The sequence below is a fragment of the Procambarus clarkii genome, chromosome 78, assembly GCF_040958095.1.
Source record: "Procambarus clarkii isolate CNS0578487 chromosome 78, FALCON_Pclarkii_2.0, whole genome shotgun sequence".
NCBI lineage: Eukaryota > Metazoa > Arthropoda > Malacostraca > Decapoda > Cambaridae > Procambarus > Procambarus clarkii.
In genome coordinates, this window is record NC_091227.1 from 20,123,713 (window position 1) to 20,150,813 (window position 27,101).

The window sequence follows — 27,101 nt, forward strand, 5'->3', positions numbered from 1 at the left end:
TGCTCGTTAAAATACATGGAGAAATAATTAGGCAATTGAACAAGAACATGATTGACTGGCTAGTGAAAGCAGTTTAGGGATACTGCACCATTATGACAATTCAAGGAGTGGGGGGGAATAGTGTCAATGATGTAAAGTATTTTCTCCACTCTGATTCACCCTCTACCAAGGAAACTGAGTAATGATAAAATTATATACATTCTGGACTGCTTATGATAATATCCAATGACTAACAATGATGATTTTATATGAAGGGAAAATAAAACTAACCATATTGAATACGTACAGAATATTTTAATCAGATAGTTCATCACAAAATCATCTTTGTGCCAGATTCCACTAAATTCCTGGTCTTGGTATGTTAAACTGTGTTATCTGTGGAGCAGAAGGTGGGTTAGGTCCTGGAGGACCAGGAGGTAATACAGTAACACCTGGTGGAGGACCTGATGGTCCCTGTGATGTAGAGGGTGCATACTGGCTGGGAGGTACCTGCCGTGGAGTCTGCGAGACGCTTGCCTTACTGGCTGGATCCTCTTGTGATTTGACAGTAAGCGTGTGACGGGGTCCCGTCTGCCAAGCATCATCAGAATCATCTGTGACTGATGTATCCACACTCACCTGAAGTCACCAAATAGGCAAGGTCATGTCATACACAAGACAATTCAACAAAACACTTTAAATAACAGTTAGGTAAGTTCCAACACTGATGAGGTGGCATTCTGAACCACAAACTTTTCATTTTCTGCATTTTCTAAGTTTTTGTTGGGTGTCAAGTATGTCACAATGTATGTTTGCAAATAAATTTTAGAGAAAAAAAAAATGCAAAAACAAGTGTACTGTATATAATTGTGCATGACAAATTAATATACAAATATTAAAAATGCTCATAAAATAAATTACTCTAAATAAAAAAGAACAATCAAGCCAAAAATGGTGTGCATGTGTACAGCAGTGAATTTTTTGTTTAAATAACTTTCAGGTAGTTTGCAAATGAAAAAAATCATTAACTCTGCCCATTAAGTAAAAATCGTTACAAACAATATGCAGGCTCAATCATTTTACATTGTCGAGTTTGGTGTCAATGTTTGCAAAGACTTCTCTAGGAGTACAGATAACAAATTATAATAGATTTAAGTATGACAGTAATGATTATACAGCCTCACAGGTGAGGCTGCCTGGGTGAGAGGGATGCCCTCTGGTAAGTCCACTCATGCCCCAAATATGCTCTTTCCACATTAATAGCAGCGACTTTTCACTAGTTTCGGACTGGATGATACAAATAGATTCGCTCAGGAACTGAAAATCAAAACTATGAATGGGACGATGCATTTTAGCCTCTTTGGAACATTTACTTTCGGAGCGTGGATGCTATGTTTTAACACCTTCGGAATGTGAGCGTTAAAATCTGTTGTGCACGTTACAGAACACTTGCCATCACATGAAATTGTCTGGTAAATAAGTTCATTGATATTTTACAATCTTAAAGATTCCATGCTTTCCTTAAGTATACTGTACATTATTAAAAGATATGAATTTATACCTATGTTATGGGAAGCATATACTTTAGCTACATTACATACTGTACTGCACCAATAATAATCAAAACCAATTAAGACAGTTCTCACTAACAATGAACTTGATACCATTAATATAAAATTATTTCTACTCGTATAAATATGCTGGACCTGGTACTAAAATACTATCTTGATTCCAAATTCAATACTGTATAAATCTCATTTTATGTTGTACCATATTGTACATACTTGGTAGATTCCTGGTACAGGGAACCCTAGCAGGAACTGTGCTGCAAAGAAGTCATTGTGTGGCTCTACTGTTTGGGTCAACATCTCGTTTGGCTCAATCTGTAAAATTAATTCATTAACATTTGGTATCCTTACCACTTGCTGTAATAATTTTTAATTTAAGAGTAATTTACCTGTCATTCTTCATGCAGAGCAAATTCAAACTATCAAAATCTGGTGCACATTCATTATAGTCTTCTAGTACAGTACAGTATACAGCTGAATCCTGTGTCATCTTCCTCCGACTAACTTCTTGAACCTCGCTAAATGCAACATTGGTACGTGTACTCTACCTAGTAAATTAACAAGCAAGTCGAGAAGTATGAACTGTAGCAATGAATTAACTCTACATACCTCCCGAGTACAAAACCCCTTTTCATAGCTAATGCTCTTATATTAAGTACAGCACAATCTTGAGAGCATCAAAATTATGGTGCATTACTTTTAAGTGCAAGAATAGGATGGCCACTCATATCAACAGTACTGTATTTAACATGAGCAGCATGAGACTTTTTCCATCTTGTATTATGAAATTTGCTTGGTGAAGGTAATAATGCCCTTGATCAGCTAAATCAGACTCTAACTAGAAGTACTGTACATAACTTGCCTTTAAGTCCAAGGTGTGCTGAGGACGATTTTGAATCACTGAATTTACGGTCAAAGTGACGGAACGTACAGATCGGAAAAGGCCTGGTCTTTTGCCATGACCTATAACACCTTCTACTTTAACTGCTAACATTGAGGTGGTCTGGAAATAGCAAGTCTATTTATTTTACATCTTAATACTACATAGCTCCTTATGTAATGAAATCATGTACAATGGATCCTGCAAATGGTCTTAAAAGCAACAATATGTATATGCAGGTGTCAATCCTACAATACTTATGATTGAGTCATAAAGCTCCTTCATTTAGCATGAAATTATTTGATTAAAATGCAAACTGGAGATAAGAATAAAGTTGTTACAATCTGACTCAAAATTACAAGATTGTGATTTGAAGGCATAAAATACAAAATTATCAAATTTGATTTAGATTAGCCGAGTACTTGTCAAACCGACAAACCTGAACACTGATGGGGTCACCAGGAGTGCGAGGCTGTGGAAGAAGGGCTAGGGTTATAGTAGTCTTCTGCAGAGTTTGGAAAAAGAACCGAGGATATGGAAGTGGTACACTTGTCAGCACTTGAGAGATTCCTTGAAGTAACTGTAGATGTTGTTCTCTCACAGGTTTCACCTCACAAGATACCTAATAAAGATGAAAACATATGGATGTAACATTTATACAGCAAAGATAATAGTTACAGTACATCACTTTACATCTACATTATCTTTCAATATTCATAAAATGAATTCAAGCATAAAAGGTAATTATCACTTACTGAAATATGTTAGGTAAAGAAAATTTATGATAAGTCAGTACAGTATTAGTATTATGACAATACAAGAAGAATATGTACAAATAAAATACGGCAACAAGACCAGATTGTTTATGAAAGAATGGTTGGAAACAGCTGATTACTTCATGTCAATGTCATTACACTGCAAACACCAAAATAATATTTGGCAAATGTTTCCATCGATCCTTTAAATTTCTACAGAGGAAGATTCTACCGGTGATCTAAAATCGAATATAGATTGAAGCAATACATTAAAAGTATAGGATCAAGACACCCATTTATAAAGGCTAGCAACAATATTGGGACAAATATATATATAAAAAGAGGAATTATTGACAGCCTATGATAGTTACACATAAATCAATTATATATACAGTATAGAAACACATTTAATACAGTATAGTTATATATTTTTTTGTTTACTAACCTGTGCAAGTCTGCGAACCATTGTTGTGGCCTCCTCTAGTGTACCAATTATGGACTGGGTTTCCACCGTTTCCCCACCCCCAAGTTTGCTGGTGATTGTGGTCAAGTCTGGACCAGTGTAATCTTCTGTTAGTTGCCCAGCTGATGGTCTTGTAATAATCTCAATACCTTGAGCCACCAATAATGCCCCTTGTTGTAGAAGTGCTATATTACACAAAGTTTGTGGATCAGCATCAAACACTGACTGAAAAAATATTAAATTATTATTTGCTAAATAATTTGTTTTACACCATTTCACCTGGTACACTATATTATCCATGTACAGTACCTTTAAATTTGATTTGCATGATTTATTTAATTACACAACTTTTACAGGAACATAACTTCAGTGGAAATCAAGGGTCGCCTGTAAACAGCCGAGCATAAAATTAGAGCCCCATGCTTAGATACAGTAGTCCAGATGGAGGTGCACCAGAGATTTGCAGAGCTAATTAACCATATTTTTTTCTTTAAGTCAAAGGTGCATCTAATTATTCCTAAAGTTATGTTAGCTATTTTTTTTTACAGCAGCTCCTATTTGTTGAACAACTTTCAATGACTGGTGGATGATAACCCTAAGGTTGTTCTCTTCCTCAATCTGCTGCATGGTTCTGCAGACCCACCAACTAGCCACCTTATTTAAGCAAATCAAAATCGATGTAAAATGAAACAAATGAGTTTCTTGGAATACAGTATGTGGAATTCAAGAGTATGGGTTTGTAACTATTCACTAAACTGTGACCACTCATTTAGTTTGAGGAACATTATTGTACAGTATTATACTGTATTACAATAAGACATTAATATATAGGGGAACTTTTTGTTCTTCAAAATACAATACAAAATATATAAATATTGGCTCATACAATTTAAATATTTGTTTTAATTTATTTAAACAAATTAAAAGAGGTTTACCTGGTATAGAGTTCCATACTGAGTGGCTAAATTGTTAAAGTCTCGAGCTGATTTTGCAAGTTGCTGTGATACTCTGCCACACCTTAAGAGATCATCTCTTGTTGATGTTGCTAAAGATGCAGCAATAGCCGGGGGAGGGGCAGTGCGGAGAGAGAGGCAGGCGTGGAGTAGCTGAGCGTGGCACATGAAAGTTTCAGCCCTAAGTCTCACATACTCTTGACAGAAAGTCATAGGCTGATTTGATGTGCTTGCAGCCTTTAAAAAACAAAAAAAAAAATGAAAAGTACACATTTATAAACACACAGTATGGCAATATAACAAAAGACCTTAATTATCAATAATCAAGATAAAGTATCAGTAGAAAGTGTTGTCAGTCTGATTACATGGCTCTTAGAAAAGACATTAGGAAGTATCAAAATGGGTTGGTCATACTAAATGAACAAATAATAGAATGATATACTGTACAGTATCTGAAAGAATTCTATAAAAGGGAGGAGGCAGCGGCCAAGAAATGCTGGTTAGACATTGTGAGTAACTATGTGAGAGAGTGAAGTGTGAACACAGCACATGTAGAGGAAGGATATATGATTAAAGAGGATACAATTTGTTAAGATAGAGCAATAAATATGCAGTCATATGAAGCAGTGCTGCTGTGTATGTTTTGTTGTAATGTGGCAATATTAGTTATATGGTGTTCACATCATGTGTTAAATGGATGGGTATCTTTTTGACTATCATTAACCATATTGCTCTCCTATTTCTTCTGTATTTCTTCTGGGTGTTTATCTCCCGACTTAATGAAAAATGAAAATGGCATAATGATGACAACCTTTAATATGGTGTAATGATTATAATTCTATTGACTTTACAACACTATGTGTATCTTAAACCAATTTAATAAAAAGTTACATTAATAAATTTGAAGGCAATTCAATATTCATCATGCATCTAACATTGATCTGCATAAATTTATCTGAAGTTCATTACCTTTAGAGCCGAGAGTGCTCGGTGGAGGTGAGTGTTTGCTGCTGTGAGATTATCTGCTCTGTCACCTGCTGCTACTGGGCAGGCTTCACCAAGACTCACCTCCCCCAGAGCCGAAACCCAGAAATGTTGTTGGTCGGAGCATACACGCCAACTTAATACTCCATACATCCCAGCAGCCAGGCTATGATGGCCATACCTATTTTAAATTGTATGTAGAAAAGTTTTGACTTACTGAAAGCAATACATTTAGTTTAATACTATTACTGATACTATACTTTTGAAAATAATGTATGGCTTAATTCTTTAGTCATATTTTCCATTGTCTAACATTTTTTCAAGATCATGGAAAGTTAATTAAAATTGTGCTAAGCAATGTCAAACTTTATTATTATTATTATACTGCAGCTTTAAGGAAGACAGTAAACAGGATTCTTTCTTCCTATGAAATGTTAAAAACTATAATTTCCACAAACCTTGATGCCTGTCGTGCCATACAGAATGCTGCCCATTGATCAACACATTTACTTGCTGCCACTACAGCTGCTTCTGCTTGACTGGACCAGACGTGGCCATGGAACACTTGCATAACCAGCGTGACAAGTGTAACCTGGGTTACATGAACATATTATATTGTATGCTAGTCAATGTAATCTTCAGAACTAATAGCAAGCAATGTATAAATAGTATGTATTATCGAGGTCGTCCCCCCAAAAACCGAATTACTGACCCCGCCCAGGATGCAACCCCACAACAAGCTAACTCTCGAGTACCTACTCACTGCTAGGTGACAGAAGCATTAGATAAAAGGAAATGTGCCCAACCATTTCTGTCCCGCCCTAGATTCAAACCCTAGATTCTTGATTGTGCGTCGAGAACGAATCCAACTGCACTACCAGGACCAAGTAATATATACCAGTACAGTGAAGTAATACCAAGAAATAATTGGCTTGAGAGCTTTGAATAATAATCTTCAAAGTACTGGATGGTCTCAAACATTTTTCTATTGTAAAGAACAGAAAAAGGAGAAAATAATGAGTGATGCTTTGTTGGCAAAGCGAAAGAATATGGAAATAAAAAAAAATTCACTTCAAGTTTCATAAACTGTGCCCATTTTGTAAAATTAAGGCACACCAATTCTGTAAATTTTAACTACTGTTGAATCCCTAAAATTCATGTTGTATAGTGTTTACATTGCGACAAATTACAGACTAAACAAAATTATTCTGAATTTTATCAAAATAGTTTCAAATAACCTACCATTAATTTGGTTTTGTGTGGACTGAGTGGTGCTTCAAGTGTAAATTTTTGAATGAGTTTCAAAATTGGTGTCAGATGTGGCGTTAGAACTTCACCACGACTTCCCCCGAGGGATGCTAATGCCTCACACACCAGCTGACATCCACAAACTATAGAAACAGTAAAAAAAAAATGAAATAAATATCTTCACAAATTTATAACAATAAATTAAGTAATAAAGTCACAACTTTTACTTTTATTTCTCTCAGATTCTTTATCCCATGCCTTCACTTCTCACTATGTCATAATCCACATCTTTTCCAAGATACCTTAGATATCCCTTAAAAAATCCACTACATCAAATAAGCCTTTACAAGTTTCCATTAATTTTTTATTGTTCACTTTAACAAATTTTTGTAAGTTCCACATTCAATATTATTGTTTATTAACTTTCTGAAAATAAAATTGATCTGTTTGACTCAGCTTCTACAAGATCGTCATTCATCTGTGAGTTGTATGCAAGGTGAGGACCAAAATCCAACGTGTAGTGATGGAAATGAATGCATGCATGGTTGAAGTGTATACCAAGATTTTAATTGGAATATAGAGTAAGGTGTCTGGATTTTATCATTATTGTTAACAAATATATTCTGAATGAAAACATTACACTATTTTCATTACTGTTTAATTAAACTGCAAACATAAGAAGACTGTTGTATAAAGCGATTTATGCATCAACACGTAAAAACTGAAATGGACCCCCACCAACTGACACATGGGGAATGCAAGCCAAGGTCAAGTTCTTTTTCTAATGGCAATAAGATTTGCATTTTGTATAATTGACATTTTTCATACTACCAAAATTTGCAATCTTGTAAGATTTTAGTTTGTTTTTGTATTATAAATCTAGCACTCAAAAGGTCAATAAAAGTGACTAACCTGATAGTATGCTGTCTGCCAGGATGTCAGTCAGAGTGACGGCTAAGTCACTCATGATATTTGATTTAGTCTGGGCTAGTAGCACAGTACACACCTTACCAAAGAAAAATATGCAAAGATTAAATTTTAAAGCCATGCTAATCATACTAACATTACAGTAATAATGAAATATGTAAAAGTCTCTTAAGTATAATATGGTTTTGTGCAGTATCAAAAAGTGTGGTGGGTTGACCCTAAACTTCATCCACTGAAATTAAAAAGAATGTACTGTACATGCATACCAAACACGTCCGAAGACCAGCAGGAATGAACCCCTCGGGGCCAGGCTTGGCAGCATCATCAACCTGTGATGCACTGACAACACTCTGCAGAAGACTCAGAGCAGCACAGTGAGCCTCTTCACACACTACACTTGTTTTCTGCTCCTCAAACCTTCGGGCGAGACAAAACACATGCAAGATAAAATGTGCTTAACTTGTGTGCAACATTACAAACATGCTTCTTAACAAGGTACAAACAAAGAGAGTTTACAGTACCGTACAGCATTATAAACAAGACAATGCTATAAATGTCAAGGAGAAACACTGCTACTTACATATAGATAGCTATGTTGGTAAACAGCTGAATGGCTCTGCATGCCACATGAATGTTACTGTCGTACACACACTCTCGGCACAAGTCTACAAGGGCACATTCTGAAATAATTCAAAGTTAAACTTGAAAGTAGTTATATACAAAATGTATAAATATAAATGTGGATATATATACATAAATAACACCACTGAAAGGTGGGTGGTCAATGGTCTTTTTACAACTCTTTAGTTATGACAATTCTTAAATTCATATTTTTCTGGGATACACATCACCACTAGTGTACTCACCCAATTGTGCTTGCGGGGGTTGAGCTTGAGCTTTGGCTCTTTGGTCCCGCCTCTCAACCATCAATCTACTTGTGTATTCCTGAGCTTCTCGAGCTCTATCATATCTACATTTGAAACTTGTGTATGGAGTCAGCCTCCACACATCACTGCCTAATGCATTCCATTTACTTACTACAGTACTCTGACGCTGAAAAAGTTCTTTCGAATGTCTCTGTGGCTCATTTGGGTACTCGGCTTCCACTTGTGTCCCCTTGTGTCTGTACCACCCATGTTAAATAATCCATCCTTGTTTACTCTCAATTCCCCTGAGGATTTTGTATGTGGTGATTATATCTCCCTGAGCTCCTCTGTCTTCCAGCAATGTGAAGTGCAGTTCATGCAGCTTCTCCTCGTAACTCATGCCTCTTAGTTCTGGGACTAGCTTAGTTGCATACCTCTGAACTTTCTCTAGCTTTGTCTGTGTGTTACTTAAGAATTAAATCTTTACACATGACACAAGCAAACCTGTCTAATCTAGTGTAATTGTGAACAAAATAAATTATAAAATGAATTGAGGAACACAATGTAAATTTACAAAGAACACTTTGGATAGTATAAAAAGCAATTTAACCAAAACAAAAGAATAGGTAAAAAGACTACTTGTAATTAAAAAATTCCTAACAACTTCTGCCTTACATGTATGGATGTGTTAAAGTTAAATTTAATAATTCTGACACACTTATTAGCTCCATAGGCTATACACTGTACTGCTTATAAGCTTTCCAAATGGCTAATCCAAATATTAAATCCTGTTGAAGGAAAGGTAACCGACTCCAATGTAATGAATAAAGTCGACTTTGTTGATAAATTAAGTAAAAAGAAAGACATTATGGCACCATAATAGTTTTGATATCCAAGAGTATGAATTCACTAATGCTAAACTGTAATAAAACTCAACTAAAGCTTCAATATTGCTAACATTAACAACCTACCAGGAGTAAGTGTGATGCGAGGCAGAGCTGGAGCTGCAGTCAGTGATGCCAGAACAGAGAGGGCTGTTGTAGTCATAGCAGGATTGTGGCGAGAAGATCGAGTAAACTTAACCAGTGTTTCCACGTTGTCTGCAGACCAAGCATGTGGTGCTGCCCCTGCTAGGAACCCAAGCTCGCCAAGGACTGCTTGACGGACTCCAATGCGTGCCTCACTCTCCAAGTATCCAATTAAGAGGTCAACCTGTAACAAAACAGAACAGATTTTGGAATTAAAGAATAAAAACATAATTTGGGAAGGACTCCTACTTAAAAGAGACACATGGAGTGATGAATAATTGGGTAATACTATACTTCATATTGGTATTTTATCTCCATCTTTTGCCTAGAAGAAGGCAACTAGACATAATGTTCTCTAATGTCGAGAAAGAGGTAAACAACCTACCAAGAAATGTGAAGTGTGTGGAAAAAGACAGGGGACACACACTAGACCATTATATCTTATATTTTGTGAAAACTTAACCCTTTAGAGACAGATCTAAACTTATCACACCTGAACTAAACAGAAAATGGCTTATAATTTTATTGCTATTGATAAAATATTAAAAATTCCTATGCTCTATATATATATTTTGCTCACATGATGAGTATGGGGTGAACAAACCAGTACTGCTGATGGGGGTAGAAGAAAACATCTTTAATTGGTTATCTTGATAACATTAAAGAAAACAAAACAAAAACTATCTTTAACATAATAAGATCTGAATGCAGAGGAAGTATGGAAACTAATTTTTATTATATATCTGCCTCGGCTTTAGCTTGGACACTCAAAATTCTGTCTGGAATTAATTGCAAAACACATGCATCAATATCCAATGTCAGTACAGCTTAAACATATACCTTTGAGAGCTAGCTCAGAAAAAAAAATTTCTATAATAATAATCACAGATATAACCTTTAAAGATACACATTTTTTGGAATACTGTAAAACAAGTTTACACAATAATATTAAGTCTCATTAGAATAAACCTTCACTGTAATGATGCATTAGACAATCTCTAGAAGCATTCACAAACAATGTGCTCTGAGAATGTAAAAATTGGCTGTGAAGAATAAATACATTTGGTTTAATACATTCTTTCATGTCACTCTACCTTCCATACTCTATAGCATAACACTCGACTAACACTTCCACACATGGTACATAATGGGGAACTATTAGCTCCACACTTGATAGTATAACAGAATTAGTGCTTCAACAATTTGTAGCATCACAAAGAATTTATACTACTGCAATCTGTATCATCATGGGGAACTAGTACTCCCTCATTCAGCATAATAACCAAGGGAGTTCCTCACATATTTCAGATATTAAGTGTAAAGATATAGTCAAACAAAATGTCAATCATCCATTTCCTGCTAACAACCTGCTAAATGAATGAGACTACCTATAGCTCACCTGCCGAATGAATGAGAATATTTGTAACTCACCTGCTGAGGAATGTCCACCAGAATATGAGCAGCCAGTTGTGTGAGCGTGTGTAATGTTGTAATCACCACTCGCTGTGTTGGGTACTCCTTCAATAGCTCCAGGCACAAACTCCGCACCTTAAATAGTACGGTAATTAATTTATGTGGAGACGATTATTCATCAAGCCATTTTTAATAATCCAGATGGCTATTAATTAAAATTTTATTTTAAGCTCCTGAATAAAAACCATATATTTGTTTACTCAAAATGAATTCTTAAAAATGTTACATAATCAAATTTACAACTTTATTCAGTATAATTTAAATGTGCAACAAATGTACCAAATACTACTTTTAACAGTATCAACATAAAGTCCCTCAGTACTTGGATCAAAACCTTGCCAAACAATGGATGATGATAATAGTTATGTAAGACAAAAAGGGAAAGAGGGAAGAGGAGGAGGAATAAGAAAGAGGACATAGAAGAGATAGTGGTGATAGCAACTACTTGTTCATTGTACATAAATGAACTGGTATACGTAGGAAAAGTTATTTTGTCCTATTGGAATTATACCGAAATACATTTCTAAAACTGGAACTAAACAACCTAGCTTAACCTGTCCTAGGTCTAAATAAGCAATTCTTAGCCTAATACAAGACATCTTAGGTCAAATTTAGTACATATTTTTACTTGATTGACTTGAGAATGGTCCAGGACGGACCGAAACGTCGTCGTCCCTTCACCTTCTAGTGTGTGGTTTGGTCAATATAATTTAGCCACGTTATTGTGACTCATCGCCTGCATATTTGTGTTTTAATAGGCCTAGGGAAAGCTTAAGCTTGGTTCTTACCGTCCACAAAAATAATATAGTACAAAACATGAATTTTTTCTGGGTACAATAGGTAATTTTTGTACGTCCAACCAAACGTTGCTACACATACTAATCATTTTTGGAAGAGACTGATCTCAGCAAGATAATATAATACAGAACAAAATTATGATTCAGCAGTTGCTCCTTCCATACCCTGAATATTCATAATACCAAGTTATTCTTACAGTTGCAGCAGTTTCAGCATCATGATGCATGTGTTGAAACACTTGAATCAGCTGTAGCTTCACATCAACTGGTGTTGCCAGTCCTCCAATCATGTGGATGAGACGTTCACACATGTTCATAGCAAATGTTCTGTCAAATATATTACTGCTATAACTTTTGCAGCACTAAAAAAAAAAATGTTAACTATTTCTCATGTAAGATATTTATCAGAAGTATAAAATGAATACACCATGTAATTATTATATTAATAATTGACACCCATAAAATATTCAAAATCCATACTTAGATTTTGCAGCATATTTTTCTGCAGCCATTATAGCAGCCTGAAGCTCCACCGATTCCTTAGCATCTAGGGCTTCACGGATCAGATGCTGCACTCGTCTGTTCTCTCCCACAACCCCCGACATCCATCCCAGAGTACGAAGAGTGAGGGCCCGTGCCAACTGCGGGTTAAAAGAGAGAACAGCCATTACAGGAAAATCTTCATACATAACATTTTATTTTTCTTGACTGAATAATGTCATTATAAACGGATTATTCTTAGAAAGAGATACAGTACAGTCTAGCTCGGTTCATTATAAAAACACAAAATGCTCATACTCTGCCCAAGTAAAACCATTGTCAATCATGCCATTGTGATTTCAATGCGATGATACTGCAAGTTTATTATATTTTTTATTTACAGAGCTTTAACCCATTTAGTCAAATTAATGGAGAAAGTAATTTAACATGCCATATTTGTCAGTAATACGTAATACTGACCAATAGCTTAATGGACCTTTTGTTATCATTTTTATAAATTGGGAATGGTTACCACTTCTTATGTCTGCAAGGTTTTCTTTTGTAAAGATGCATTGAAAATAATCTGCAGTGGGAAGCTAAGCTTATGAGCACCTTTTTTCAGTACTCAACTGCTTTGCTTCTACTTAAATCATCAAGTTATATATATATATACTGTATTATATATATATATATATATATATATATATATATATATATATTATATAATCACTTACACTAAGTGCTCTAAGTTATGCTCTTAAGTCCATAGTGTATCTGGTGCTGTGAAATCCTGCTTTGTACAAACATACAATAATTCCCAGTAACATTCCCTTTTAAAGTGAAATCAATCTGTTATTTCCTTTTCAAATTACCGTTCTCTTATGTCTTAATGACTGACATTTAGTCTCCATTAGAAGACAATCACTTTTGCTTTATGAAGGCAAGTATAGTTGGAAAAATATTTATTTTCTGAAGACATCCCTATAGCTCGTCTGTATAATTACCTAAGTATAGTTACAGGATGAGAGTTAGCCAGTACACCTCTTTTCACAAACATTAAAATAATGCCCCTTTTCACACAGAATACACATTCATTTACAGCACTGTTCTCTTTACATTATATAGCTAAATAATAAAGATTATAAATAAAAGAACTAATGTTACCTATGATACATCATTATTATATAACCTACTATCCTAGGTATCAAAGTTTTCCAAACATAAATGAATCCTTCATAAAATGGTTTACATATACAGAACTTACCAATTGGCTAACCTTAAGCAACAGCCTACAAATACAGTACTAAGAACAAGCAGAAAAATTTTATATAAAATGTTTGTTATCTTCAACTCACTGGATCATTTGAATGCATGACAGTTGTAATACGACGGAGGAACTCATCCACATTAATGAGCTTATCTAAATGCCGTCCACACGATTCCACCACTTCAACAACACAGACACGCACAAAGTTGCTCCTGAAATGAAGTTATAGTAAGCTTATTTTGTGAAAAAACCCTACAGTACTAACTTGATTTATTAACAACAATGGAAGATGAAGCAAAATCATGAATAGGAAATAAAACTGACTTCGCTCAGGCAAGAAAACAAATGCAGATCTTTTCCTGGAGAATTCCACAGTGGTTTGGTAAGGGGTAAGTTAAAGTGGAATTTGATAACTCAATAAAGTATGGTACACGAGACACTTGATATAAAAGATTGAGGAACACGTTACGAATGTACACAGTCTACAATGTGTAGTCATCATATGTCAAACATCTGTGTTTCTATGTATTTACGTATGTAGGTTAGCTTAGCATTTTAAAAGCACCGAATCGCCTTCTGTGGTTGATTGTTCAATAAACCCCTGAACTATATGTTTAACACATCTCTAACCCTGTCCATGGAGGACAGAAGAAAATGTATATATGCTGATTAGCATTGTAAATGTGTGGCCACATCTGTGGTAGAAAATAATAATAATAATAATAAAAAAATCATATGTCAAACTTCTAGCCACTGTAGTTATCATCATTTAACGATTTTTGTTATTACTGCCTACTTTTGTATTAATGTAAATACTGTATGATCATAATACATCTATAAAAATGTAATGGAGATAATAAATACTCATGAAAAAAATTGATCTTGTTTTGTAATTGCAATGCAATGATAATAATAAATAATAACCTCATTGCAATAATACAATGAGGTTATCATTTACTAGGAGCCTGGGGTTATTGTCAGATAACAATTTGCTCTTTACCACCAGTGTTTCAATCCATTCTCGGATGACAAAACCAGAGAGAATTTGAGCAAAGGGTTGGGTAGAGAAGAAAGTGTCTCAGAGGAGACACTTCCTGAGCTGTGCCAGGAATGCAAGAAAGGTGTACATAAGTAATGTAGACTTACAGTACAGTGTACTCAATTATATTGTAAAGTATTTTTAGCACTGTTTATCAGACATCTGTACATAAATATATTCAATGCAAACTCTATATTATGTAAATTAATGAACAAAGCATCAAACCACTGAAATTGAACATTTGAATTGTCTCCCCATACCACTGTCGGCAAACAACGCATCTGGCATTAACAGCTTCAATGACCTCGCCATCAGGCCTCCGTGTACAGCTCACCAAACCAACGACATTTTTTTTTTTTTTTAGTTTTTATCTTTTTCCTTTATTACACAAATGTATCCCATGAATAATGTTTGTTGTGTTTTGCTCACAGACAAGGAAACAATTTTCATGATTTACCACATTTTGAGTTAAAAGCACCTCAGTATTTCTGTACTGTACTGTATTTTACTTTCTACAACTGTGATGCTCAGAATGTTGTATCAAACAATACATGACAAGGTATGCATACCAAAGGAGTGTCTTTTTTTTTCCCCATGCAAAATACAGATCACAATATCATGCTGGAACAAATAAACACTTTTCACATCTATAATGAGTTGATTTAGCATTTCCTTCACCAAGGCACTGTACATCATTTTAGGTATAAAAGTTTTCATAACTTTGCAAACACTAACTATGACAAGTGCAAACAGCTCCATTCTATACACGATACATAAAAATACAAACTCACCCCGGTGTCTCCTGGCGGAATACATCAGCCAATTTCAGTAGAGCAGAGTTAATTAGGATAGGAAATGGGTATTTTTCAAACAGTGCTGGAAATTTAGATATAGCTTCACACTGTTCTCCTGTTCTCGATGATTTCAGCCCTGGAAATCACAAATACAAAATTTTATATGCAATGGAAATTCTGCCTAAAACTCTTTAAGACCTGTAAAGAACTTTTTTCAACGTATTCTTAAACAAATTTGCATAATAATCACAGGCAATATGACTGCTAAGCTTAAATTTTGTATTACTACCCATATCTTGAGGTTATCTTGAGATGATTTCGGGGCTTTAGTGTCCCCGCGGCTCGGTCCTCGACCAGGCCTCCACCCCCAGGAAGCAGCCCGTGACAGCTGACTAACACCCAGGTACCTATTTACTGCTAGGTAACAGGGGCATTCAGGGTGAAAGAAACTTTGCCCATTTGTTTCTGCCTCGTGCGGGAATCGAACCCGCGCCACAGAATTACGAGTCCTGCGCGCTATCCACCAGGCTACGAGGCCCCACGAGGCCCCATGAATATAATTTTTGTATTATGTATTATACAATATTACAGTACCAAAGTTACAAATGTCATACTGTACTGTACTTCCAGTAATAAAAATTAGAAAAATTGTATACCCAAAATTTCATAATTGGAAGAAATATAATGATTAGAATCATCCCTCTCCAAAACATGATGATAATTATTTATAACAATAGCCTAATTCATAGGATAACAATAGTTAATTCATAGGATAAAGTTGCCTCTTGTCAGACACATGGGCGAATAAATTGTAGCACCTACCACATTGGCTAAAACTAAGTATAAAATCAAGAAAGTTTTATTTATACTGTACTTCAATATGTTGAAATAAGGCGAAAAATATATGAATTAAACAAGTTGCGTAATATTGAGGGAAAAAATTCCACGTTAGCAAGTACAGTAGGCATCTTACAACACTCTTAAGACAATATTATACCTTCATATAAAGTAGTACTGTATCCAAGGTGTTGTCATATTTGATAAATACATAAATGTTCTTTTCTGAGAAAAATACAATCATCTTCCTTCCTTAGTCTACATTTGATTATCATAAAATCATGTATTATAATTTTCACAATGAATACCTTTCCGTCTTTTGTGATTCAACATGTTATTAGAATGGTTGCAATCTATTCACTGATGCAGGTGCTATAGGTTTTCTTGGCACAAGATGCCAACAAGCAGCTAGATATGGCAACTTTATCTTACCAGTGAAATGCCATACCAAGTGGTCAATTTTTAAAGTAAAGCAATACTTCAAATTTCCAACCCATATCAGCAGGTAGGGAAATTTTGATGAGAACATTTTTTACATCTAAATTTACCAATAGGGTTCAATGAGAGATGTGACTTGTTCAAATTTCAAGTCATTGGTGACTTCACATTGTTGTACTGGCAAATTTGATCTTGTGCCGCTTTCATGCCACAACATTATGGTATTATTAATTTAATTAATTCACTATGTTGGGGAAAAGACATCCAGTATACATACACATGTACGGTTTACATCAAGGTCACTCCAAAGGTCAAACTACTAACCTTTCCCAAAGATGCAACTCTACAACAAGTTAATGCCTGGGTACCTATTTACTGGTAGGTGAACAGAGGCAGGAAATGGTAGGAACGCACCCAACCATTTCTGCCCTACTCGGGATTCAAACCCGGAATTCATGACTGTGAATTGAGAATGAACCCGACTGCGTCCCCCTTTATGTTATGATGTATTCAAATAATCCATCATCTCTTCAACTTGTATCCAAATTGTGCAGTGCAATACGTCAGCCTCTGTGGCCTAAGTCAAGGCTCTCGAGGCTCCAATATATACTGTGAATACAACACCTTACAGTAATAACAATGCATGAATTCTTTACCCATACAAGTGTGACCACTGCTGATGTCAAATTAGATTAGTAGTAGAGATGTTTGTTCTCGACTCACAATTGGGAATCCCGGGTTCAAATTTCAGGGCGGGACAAAAATGGTTGGGCATATTCCTATCATCTACTGCCTCTGTTTACCTAGCAGTAAGTAGATACCCAGGAGTTAGTCACCATGTTGTGGGGTTGCATCCTGGGGAGGGTCTGTATTTCCATCTTGTGGGGGACCTCGCTATAAGCCCAACATACGTATATACGAGGGGAAGGGAACTATCAGGGGAAAAGCGCCAAGCCATTACGACTATATAGCCCTGGGTATATATATTTAAGTAACATCGGTTTCAAGCTCAACAAGCCACAATGTAGGACTGAGAACAGGAAATGTCTCTTCACCCACAGGGATATAAACCCATGGAACCGCCTACCCGTGGAAGCTGTAAACTTTTAACTTTTAAAGTACAACTAGGTAAGGTAAGGTAGGTTGGTAGGTAAGGTAGAATAGATCATCAAGGCAAATAGGGGAGCTTCGACAAGCCGCCGGCTCATGTTTTCGTCGAGGGCACTAGTGTCATTGGCTCTCAGGTAAAATACCCAGGCAGCCTGTCCCCGACAAAATTAATTAATCTATTTTATATCTTCCAAAGATGTCCCGGGACACAGAGCGACCGCTCACCTCTGTCCAGCTCCAGCAACGCTGAATTACCATCCTGGTCCTGCTCACTCAACCCAATATCAGGAAAGGAGATGGGTCTTGCTAATGCTGTAGCCATATTTCATATCACAACACACTACTGACACTGTCTGTTGTTGTTGTTGTTCACAAGCGTGGTAAACCAGGATGGTAAACTCTCCCTCGGGGCGCACACTGGAGGCCGCCCGCAATGATGCAGTACTCACAAATCTCACCATCAGATGACACCACAGGTACATATACACTCGGGAATATTGGAAGAATTAAAATTGTGGGGATTGAGCTCTGGTTCATTGGCCCCGCCTTTCAACTGTTAATCAACAGGTGTACAGATTCACGAGCTTATTGGGCTCTATCATATCTACACTTGAAACTGTGTATGGAGTCTGCCTCCACCACCTCACTTCCTAATGCATTCCATTTGTCAACTACGCTGACATTAAAAAAAAGTTCTTTCTAATATATCTGTGGCTCATTTGGGCACTCAATTTCAACCTTTGTCCCCTAGTGCGTGTGCCCTTTGTGTTAAATAGCCTGTCTTTATCTACCCTATCACTTCCTTTGAGAATCTTGTATGTGGTAATCATGTCCCCCCCCCTAACTCTTCTGTCTGCTGTGTATACCTAAGCTTGTTAATAAAAAACCCACAGCCTCTCGAAACTCAACGCTGTTTGTTGTATTCTTTTAGCTGGATTTACCTGAGGGCTATCATAATTGGGACAACAGTCTGTTGAAGAAAAGGACCTAGGCGTCAGAATGCAATAAAAAAAATAAAGCCAATCAAACCTTAGGAAGAGTCAAACGAATTTTTGACTTCAAGACGAGGTCCTGCTAGGATGCTAGGCCAACTACAGCGAACTTGCATTCTATAGGATGTAACTCACAACAGGTGCCTAATTACCGAGTACCATCTATTTTACTGTTAGGTAAACAGAGGAACCAGGTGAACGAAAACGTGCTCAACCGTTTCTGTTCCGCTCGGGAATTGAATTCGTTCTGTCTTCTAGCAAGGCATATAATGCCTGTGTTGGTTACAGGTAGCTCTCCAACTTGGCCAAGCTTCTCCAAGTTCACAGCATAATTGACAAATCAGTAGCTTATCTATAATTTCTGCCAGTTTACAAATTTAATCAGCAGCGTATATCTGGGAAAATTAGGAAAGCAGTGGAGACGGTTTGCCAGTGTGGCACAGTCGCCCTCTGTGCTGCCTTATCACGGCAAGGTGAGTTGCAACATCTGTGATACAATCACTCTTGCTGGTCCTCACAATTCATCCTTTACATCTAAATTAGTTTTACGTCTTTGTTTTTAAGTGTTTTTCCCACATCTTGCCCGAAACGTTGTGCGTATTAGTGGCTTTAGACATAATATGTACTAACTCTACCTAGAAATTCAACATTCGGTTTGTAATTCATTTAGTATATTTATGTACTTAATCAGTGTATTTTAATCCATTCAGCACTAAAGTATACAGGGTTGGGGGGTTGGTCAGTAAGCTCTTGTATGCAGGCGATGAGTCACAATAACGTGGCTAAAGTATGTTGACCAGATCACACACTAGAAGGTGAAGGGACGACGACGTTTCGGTCCGTCCTGGACCATTCTCAAGTCGATTGTGAGAATGGTCCAGGACGGACTTGAGAATGGTCCTGGACAGACTTGAGAATGGTCCAGGACGGACCGAAACGTCGTCGTCTTTCACCTTCTAGTGTGTGGTCTGGTCAACAAGCTCTTGTAGTAACCTTAATTAATAATCCTCTCGAGATTGACAAGCTTCAAGTCCAAAAACAAACCACGAGGTGGACCCCCAAGATAAGACATATCGCCATGTGATATGTCTGTGCTTATATTGTTATGTCTCACAATACCGCGGTGTTATTGACACCAGACAACCCAACAACTCCACACGTGAAGCCTCATAACAGTTAATGAAATCTTAATCTTCACCGGTATTAATAAACTAGTGTTTCTTAGTCGAGTTGATAACAGACAAATTTGATTGCTTTGTAACTTTCGATTATGTAGATAGATTAGATACACAGTGTTTAGTGGATTTTCATATTTATTTAGTAGTCTTGGATACAGCAGTGTCGTAGACGTTGAGACGGAACTTGGGGCAGAGCAGAAAGCTGTGAGGCCGGAGTTGCAGAGCTCGATGCGGGCGAGCGTGGCGGACTGGGTGGGGAATCGTGAGTGTCTAAACTCGATGGGGTGGTGAGTGTCTAAACTCGATGGGGTGGTGTCTAAACTCGATGCGGTCGTAGTCTGCTGTCTGCTCTGTGTCGAAGATGTCGATTGGGGTCAATTAGAGCTGTACACGCCGAGTGCTACATTCTTGAGGTTGAAGAGGTGTGGTAACTCCTAAGCGTCTGTACTGAAGTTAACTGAATCACTGTGGAAATTGTATTGCTTCTCAAATGCTTATATTATTGGACTTCCCCTCAGCTTCCTCCAATAGGATAGAAGGATGGAAGAACTGTTACCTGTAGTTAGGGAAAAGATTATAGCTCTGCAATTAGTGCTAATGAGTTTGTCATTAAGGTAATGAAAGGTTGGAGCGAGTATATTGTTTACTCGCTGCAGCTTCAAAACCAAATACAATACTATAAGTTTAGGCATCTATTTGTTGTTTTATTAGTGACTTTTCATGGACTTTTTCTCGATTTCGAAACTTGCCTTTAAGTATATTAATTGGGTTCAGGGCAGGATGCTCACAATGGATTTTTAATTTTGCAGTAATTCTGCAGAAAGTTGGAAACTGCATCTCAGTGTGAGGATTTAAACCTTCCCTGGAGCACCACATCGGTATTTAGTGGCATTTCACCATTAATCCACTTCTTAGAAATTACTTGGAATTATTTTGTAAGAGGATTTGGATTTTTTGTTGGCGGATTTTGCTGTTTTTTCATGGTGGATTAGGTTTTTTTGTTGGCAGCTGTGAAAATTTGTTTGTTAATGGATTTGTAATTTGTTGTTGTCGGATTTGGATTTCTTTTTGTTGGTGGATCTAGATTTTGTGTTGCAGGATTTGGATTATTTGTTGATGGATTTGGATTTTTTTATGTTGGAGGATTTTTTTATGGATTTGGAATTTTTTGTTGGCAAATTTGGATTTTTTTGTTGGCGGATAAAGAATTTTTTTTATTATTTTTTTATTTTTTTGCTGGTGAAGTTGGATTTCTTTTTGTTTGGCGGATTTGGATTGGTTTTTGTTGGCGGATTTGGAATTACTTGTTGGCAAGTTTTGATTTTATTGTTGGGAGATTTGGATTTTTTTTTATGGGTGAATTCGGGTTTATTTTGCGGATTTATAATTGTTTTGTTGGCGAATTGGACGTCCTTATTATTATGAATATTATTTGTTGTAATTAAGTCAACGCAGGCTATATAAACAGACATTACAGCAAATATTATTTGTGTTCGTAGCTCCTTATATTTACAATGTTCGTATTGTTGCCTAAAGTGTTGATGAGCACTTGTTATTATTGGTTTATAATCATCAATTAATTATTATAATTAATCATAATTATAGCAAGTATATAAAATTAAATATAAATACTTAATCAAAGTTTTAACTTTATGGTTAAATGAAATATGTAGGCAACACAGCCATCAAATCTAACTCTCCAACACATTCGGATATCGACACTCAGATTTTTTAGTTCTGTTTGTGTTTACAGTGTATTACGGGAAGGTAAAAAAGTGAAAATTCGATTTAAATAATGAATGGACTGAGATTTCGCATTTGTGAAGTAAAAATCTGTATCTCGGGTGTCAGGTAAATATTCTATAGTGCTGATTTCGTTACATTTTTAACAGCCGTGTGATAAGCTGCTTCCCTCGTTAACTGTACAGACATGCATATGGTTCTAGTCCTCGCCCTGCACTCAGAGAACGCCTCGCCCTCCACTCACTCGGTATATATAACCCTCACAAGGTTATATATACCGAGAGCTGTACTTCTCGGTGTATATGCAATAACAATTTACCTTAATCATGGACTTTGTCCATATGACATGGACTTTGTCCATGACTAAAGTATTCTTGATGGTTAGTAAGCAATTGTGGTGTCCTTAATAACCTTCCAGTCCCCAACACCAAACCAAACTTTCTTGCCAGGCCAACAACCTGTTCATCTTGTTGGTCAATGTTCTGATTGTTGTTGTTTTAATAAGGGCAGCAACAAGATCTAGCCATACCTAACCTACTTTATTTCAATTAACTTACCTTAACCTATCATAATATGGTCCCCTTAGTACAGTCAGGTTCGTTCTCGACGCACAATCGAGAATTCTGGGTTTGAATCCCAGGCGGGACAGAAATGGTTGGGCACATTTTCTTTCACCTAATGCCTCTGTTCACCTAGCAGTGAGTAGGTACTCAGGAGTTATGGGGGGGTTGCATCCTGGGCAGGTTAGTAATTCGGCCTTGGAGGGGGGAGAATTTGATAAAAGCCCCAACGTGTATGAATACACTCTGGCTTCCTGTCTACTGACACAATGAATTAAAATTAAATAATTATAACCCACCTTAACCTATCATAATTATAATATTAATAATTCATTGTGTCGGGGAACAGGCAGCCAGTGTATATATATATATATATATATATATATATATATATATATATATATATATATATATATATATATATATATATATATATATATATATATATATATATATACACATACATACACACACTATACATGTTAGGTTTATATCAAGGATCCCCCATCCCTCCAAAGGTCGAATTACTGACTCCCCATGATGCAACTCCAAAACAAGCTGGGTACCTATATACTGTACCAGTGAACCGAGCCATTAGATGTTAGGAAACGTGCCCAACCATTTCTATCCTGCCCAGGATTTGATCTCGGAATTCCCAACTGAGTCCAGAACAAACCCGATTGTATTAACCTATATCAATTAACGTAACCTATTTAAATTACCCTAACCTAACCTATCTCAATTAACCTCACATTACCTATCCTAATTTACCATCCCTAACCTTTCTTAATTAACTGAAGCTAAACTAACCTGTCTCAATTACCCTAGCTTAAGTTATCTCATTTAACCTCTAAATGATTAATCAAGGTTCATGTATTGCTTCTTGATCTTTTTCAGTAGGCTAAATGTTAAGTATTTAATGTATATTTTTTATTTTATCATGTATGTTCACATGATTCAGGTAGATAAATATATGATTAGGTGACAAAAAGTCGCAAGCTACCTGTCTCTGTCCTTGTCGAGGCCACTAGAGAGATGGTAGCTGTCAGGCAAATACTGTACAGGCAAATGCATTCCTACATTTCATATTTTATATTACAGAAAAAAGCTGCATTATGGAAGATGATGCACCCTTACTGATAGGGGAGGAACCTGAAGGCCCACATATGCCCGACCTGGATAATTCCATAAGGTGAGTTTGTTCAGTTGAGGTCCTTTTCAGCTTTTATGTTAAAAATAATCAGGAGCCAGCCACAATACTTGCTAGTAGATAATGTAATGTTGATTACATATTCATAAAAATAATTTTTTATTTATTTATATTCTGAAGTGAAGCATTGTATAACTGAGACCCAAGGGATAATTTTGTTTAGAATGTATGAGTGTTCATCTTTATTGACATCACAATGTTGCAATTTAAAAACAGCCTAGTAAGTTCACCATTAAATTAACTATAGCTGTTACTAAAATACTGTACAGTATATAATTTAAATGTTTTTGAATGTTCACTTGAACGCTAAAGTAAATGCAGTTTCAGAGAAACAGTAATTTTCTACCCCATACAACCATTCAGAGATGGTATGTGGCCACATGATTTTTTGTAAACTTGCTGTTTAGGAATATAGGCAACACTTTCTGTGGCACTGTGGTAATCACAGTTGGGTCTCATTCAAGAGGTTCTGGGTTAAGCTCCCTCAACAGGACTAAAGTTTTCTTTTGTCTGATACAGCTATTCACTTAGCCATAAATAGGTACCCAGGAGTTAGAGAAAATTTGTGAATTGCATCCTGGGGGAACTTAGTAGATGGCCTAAAGGGATTTTGTTAAGCCTAACAGGCTTACTATCCCCAACTATAGGAAACCATAGTTGGGGAGCATTTGATTTGGGGGCATTTGGGAGCATTTGATTTGAATTATGAATTTCTGCACTGTATATCGAAGGTTACAGCATTGGTGATGACAATTATGCCACATCAGACTGATTATTGGACTGTGAACAGCATCTTAGTAAGGCAATTAAAACATTTAAGAATAAAGCAGGCTACTGTATACTGTATTGTGTTTAGATATACAGTACTTGGTGATGGTTTGGATTGGTGATGCAAAATTTATAAAAAAATATACAAATTACATGCGGCTTATCATATATTTACTGTATTGATGGAATATATTTGAGAAAAATATATGACTACTGCTGTTAAGGCAATGTTTGCTGGCGTCCAACAGTAAGAGAATTGTCCTTCCTTATGTGTTTGGTTATGAAACTTGGTTCTATACATTAAAGCTATGCTGTACAGTATATTGTATTACATAATATGCCATATTTTAGATTTAGTTCTCTGAGATAAGCACCGATTTGCCATACTTGCCAGAGCCAGGTCCAGAGTCTGGCTTTTTCTATGAAGTGAGGGTGGTGTTTGGGGACCAGAGGTCAACCCAAAGCTGAGAAAATCAGCAGAAAGCAACAAAATAAGCAATTACTTGAAGAACACTAGGCAGCTAGGGGTAGTAAAACAAATGATCATTACCAGAGGGTAAACACCCAAAATATGATGTGCTTGACTGCCACTAGGTAGCAAATCAAGTCACGCAGGGCTCCAGCTGGTCTACCTCTTCATTCATTCATGTTTACTTTATTTTTTAAGCTTGTATTTTTATACCACTCACATTGCATGTGCAGTAGCTTTGTATTTTACTTTGTTTATGGGGTCTGGGCTGCCTTTCTTGGCTGGTGGCCAGCATCAGAGCAATCCTGCTGTAAGGGTCTTGTTCCATGCTGTCTGCAGGGGATCTTTTGTGTATTTTTCCTGCTTCTCCAGGTTTCTAGTCCTGGTCTTTAGGGAATCTTGTCCTCTTTCCTACTTTCTTACTTGCCTAAATAAGGCAGGTACCTCTCAATCGTGTGTTCTTATTTTTGCTGTCATTCAATGATTGCTATTTACTGTAAGTATGTTAGGTGCACAAGTAAGTATATGTATGTTAGGTGCACACACATGTTTGTGTGAATATTTAACTGAACTTATAATGTTTTTATTACAGCTATGTGGTAGATGCTGAAGACCCTGATAAGGTACTGCATGATGTAATTGAGGATGAGGTTCCGCTCATCTCACGGCCTGTTCCAGCACACAGGTAAGTTACTAATCCAATATTAAGAAAAGTTGCTTAGCTTATTTCTGAACTAAATTCCAGTCTGATAAGTATGACTTTCACACATGCAAAGCAGTGGGATATAATCTTACCTGCCCTCACCATTCCATGAAAAGAGGAAGGGCGATACTAGAGAACTTGTCATTTCAGCCCTAAAGGACCATTTAATTACTTGCTCATTCTACTTCACTTATGATGCCTCCTTAACCCTTCCGCTGTGTGAATCATCCAGGAATGACAGCGGCATATCTTACCAACCTTTGCCAGTCATCTAGGGATGATGTAACATACTATGTAAGATTAGAAACTCCAATAGGTACACAGGGCTCACATCAGTATTCTCAGGCCTCCAGTAACCATTCCCATCTTGAAAAAAAAAAAAATCCAGATTCCCTCACTTTCCTTTCAGGGCCTTAGTAAAAAAGATACGGACCACGTATGGCACATCACCATCCAGTGTCTCAATGTACATGGCAGCCATACTAGGAGCCATTGAACTTTTAAAAATGGCAAGTGAGCGATTACCATTTATATTTTCATAAGCAAAATGTGTGCTATGTGCAATTATAAGATTTAAGCTTATACAGTATATATAGATATATAGGTACTATATATACATAGTACTGTATATATAATGTATAAGCTTAGTTATCTGAAGCCCGCTGAACCAAATATTTGGCTTATCCAGCCAAAATCGTATCAGGATAATTTTTTGGCAAAATGTCGCCATATCTGGATAGAAATTATGATTGTGGTACAAAAAATTGTGAATATGGTAATTTTCATGAGAGTTTTTCATGAGTAGGTTAGCCATTTTTTTGGTTTTATAGTAAATATATGATGGGAGATATAGTTTTATAGTAAAATTGTTTATAGTGTGTGTAAATCACGAAAAATAAAAAAATAAACACGTGATTAAAAATGTGACAGTGTCAGGCCACGGAGGAAAATTGAAACAGAAATTTCCTTAAAGGACATATGTGTGTGTGTGTGTGTGTGTGTGTGTGTGTGTGTGTGTGTGTGTATCACGAAAATAAACACGTGATTAAAAATGTGACAGTGTCAGACCACGGAGGAAAATTGAAACAGGAATTTCCTAAAGTACTTTCGTGTATTAATACATCTTCAGAAGGAGTCAAGATGTATTAGATGACTCCTTCTGAAGATGTATTAATATACGAAAGTACTTAAGGAAATTCCTGTTTCAATTTTCCTCCGTGGTCTGACACTGTCATATATATATATATATATATATATATATATATATATATATATATATATATAAAATGTGTATATACACATACATGTATAATGTGCATGTCCAGTATACACATACACACATGTATAGTGTCTGCATAGGGCCCCTCGCGGCTGAGTGGACAGCACTCCGGTGGTCGTAGTCCTAAGGGCCCAGGTTCAATTCCCGGCCTAAGCGGAAACAAATGGGCAGAGTTTCTATCTTCCTCATGCCCCTGTTCACCTAGCAGTAAATAGGTACCTAGGAGTTAGACTTCTTCTACGGGGATGTATATGTGCATGTGTGTTGGAGAGAAATAAATGTAATAGATATAATAGAGGAAAATAGACGGTTA

The 27,101-nt window shown here is 36.4% G+C and overlaps 2 protein-coding genes across 2 annotated transcripts in view; one reads left to right on the forward strand and one right to left on the reverse strand.

The window, feature by feature from the left end:
• Nucleotides 1-274: 274 nt before the first annotated feature.
• LOC138357394 (integrator complex subunit 7-like) lies at nucleotides 275-18,322 on the reverse strand. Its single transcript, XM_069314178.1, has 19 exons — nucleotides 18,112-18,322; nucleotides 15,499-15,637; nucleotides 13,757-13,880; nucleotides 12,402-12,562; nucleotides 12,119-12,248; nucleotides 11,083-11,199; nucleotides 9,595-9,835; nucleotides 8,338-8,437; nucleotides 8,024-8,174; nucleotides 7,743-7,836; nucleotides 6,825-6,973; nucleotides 6,041-6,174; nucleotides 5,568-5,763; nucleotides 4,581-4,835; nucleotides 3,628-3,870; nucleotides 2,867-3,049; nucleotides 2,410-2,550; nucleotides 1,764-1,862; nucleotides 275-618 (listed from the first exon to the last, which is right to left on the reverse strand). Exons 1-19 carry the CDS (start codon nucleotides 18,206-18,208, stop codon nucleotides 340-342), a joined length of 3,033 nt encoding a protein of 1,010 aa, XP_069170279.1. The 5' UTR covers nucleotides 18,209-18,322; the 3' UTR covers nucleotides 275-339.
• Nucleotides 18,323-21,760: 3,438 nt separating this feature from the next.
• Nucleotides 21,761-27,101, forward strand: part of LOC123746022 (equilibrative nucleoside transporter 1) — a 54,758-nt gene continuing 49,417 nt past the window's right edge. The window contains exons 1-3 of the mRNA XM_045727162.2: nucleotides 21,761-21,907; nucleotides 23,461-23,551; nucleotides 25,399-25,491. Coding sequence (XP_045583118.2) covers nucleotides 23,475-23,551; nucleotides 25,399-25,491 — 170 coding nt within the window. The 5' untranslated portion in view covers nucleotides 21,761-21,907; nucleotides 23,461-23,474. The remainder of the gene's footprint in view (nucleotides 21,908-23,460; nucleotides 23,552-25,398; nucleotides 25,492-27,101) is intronic.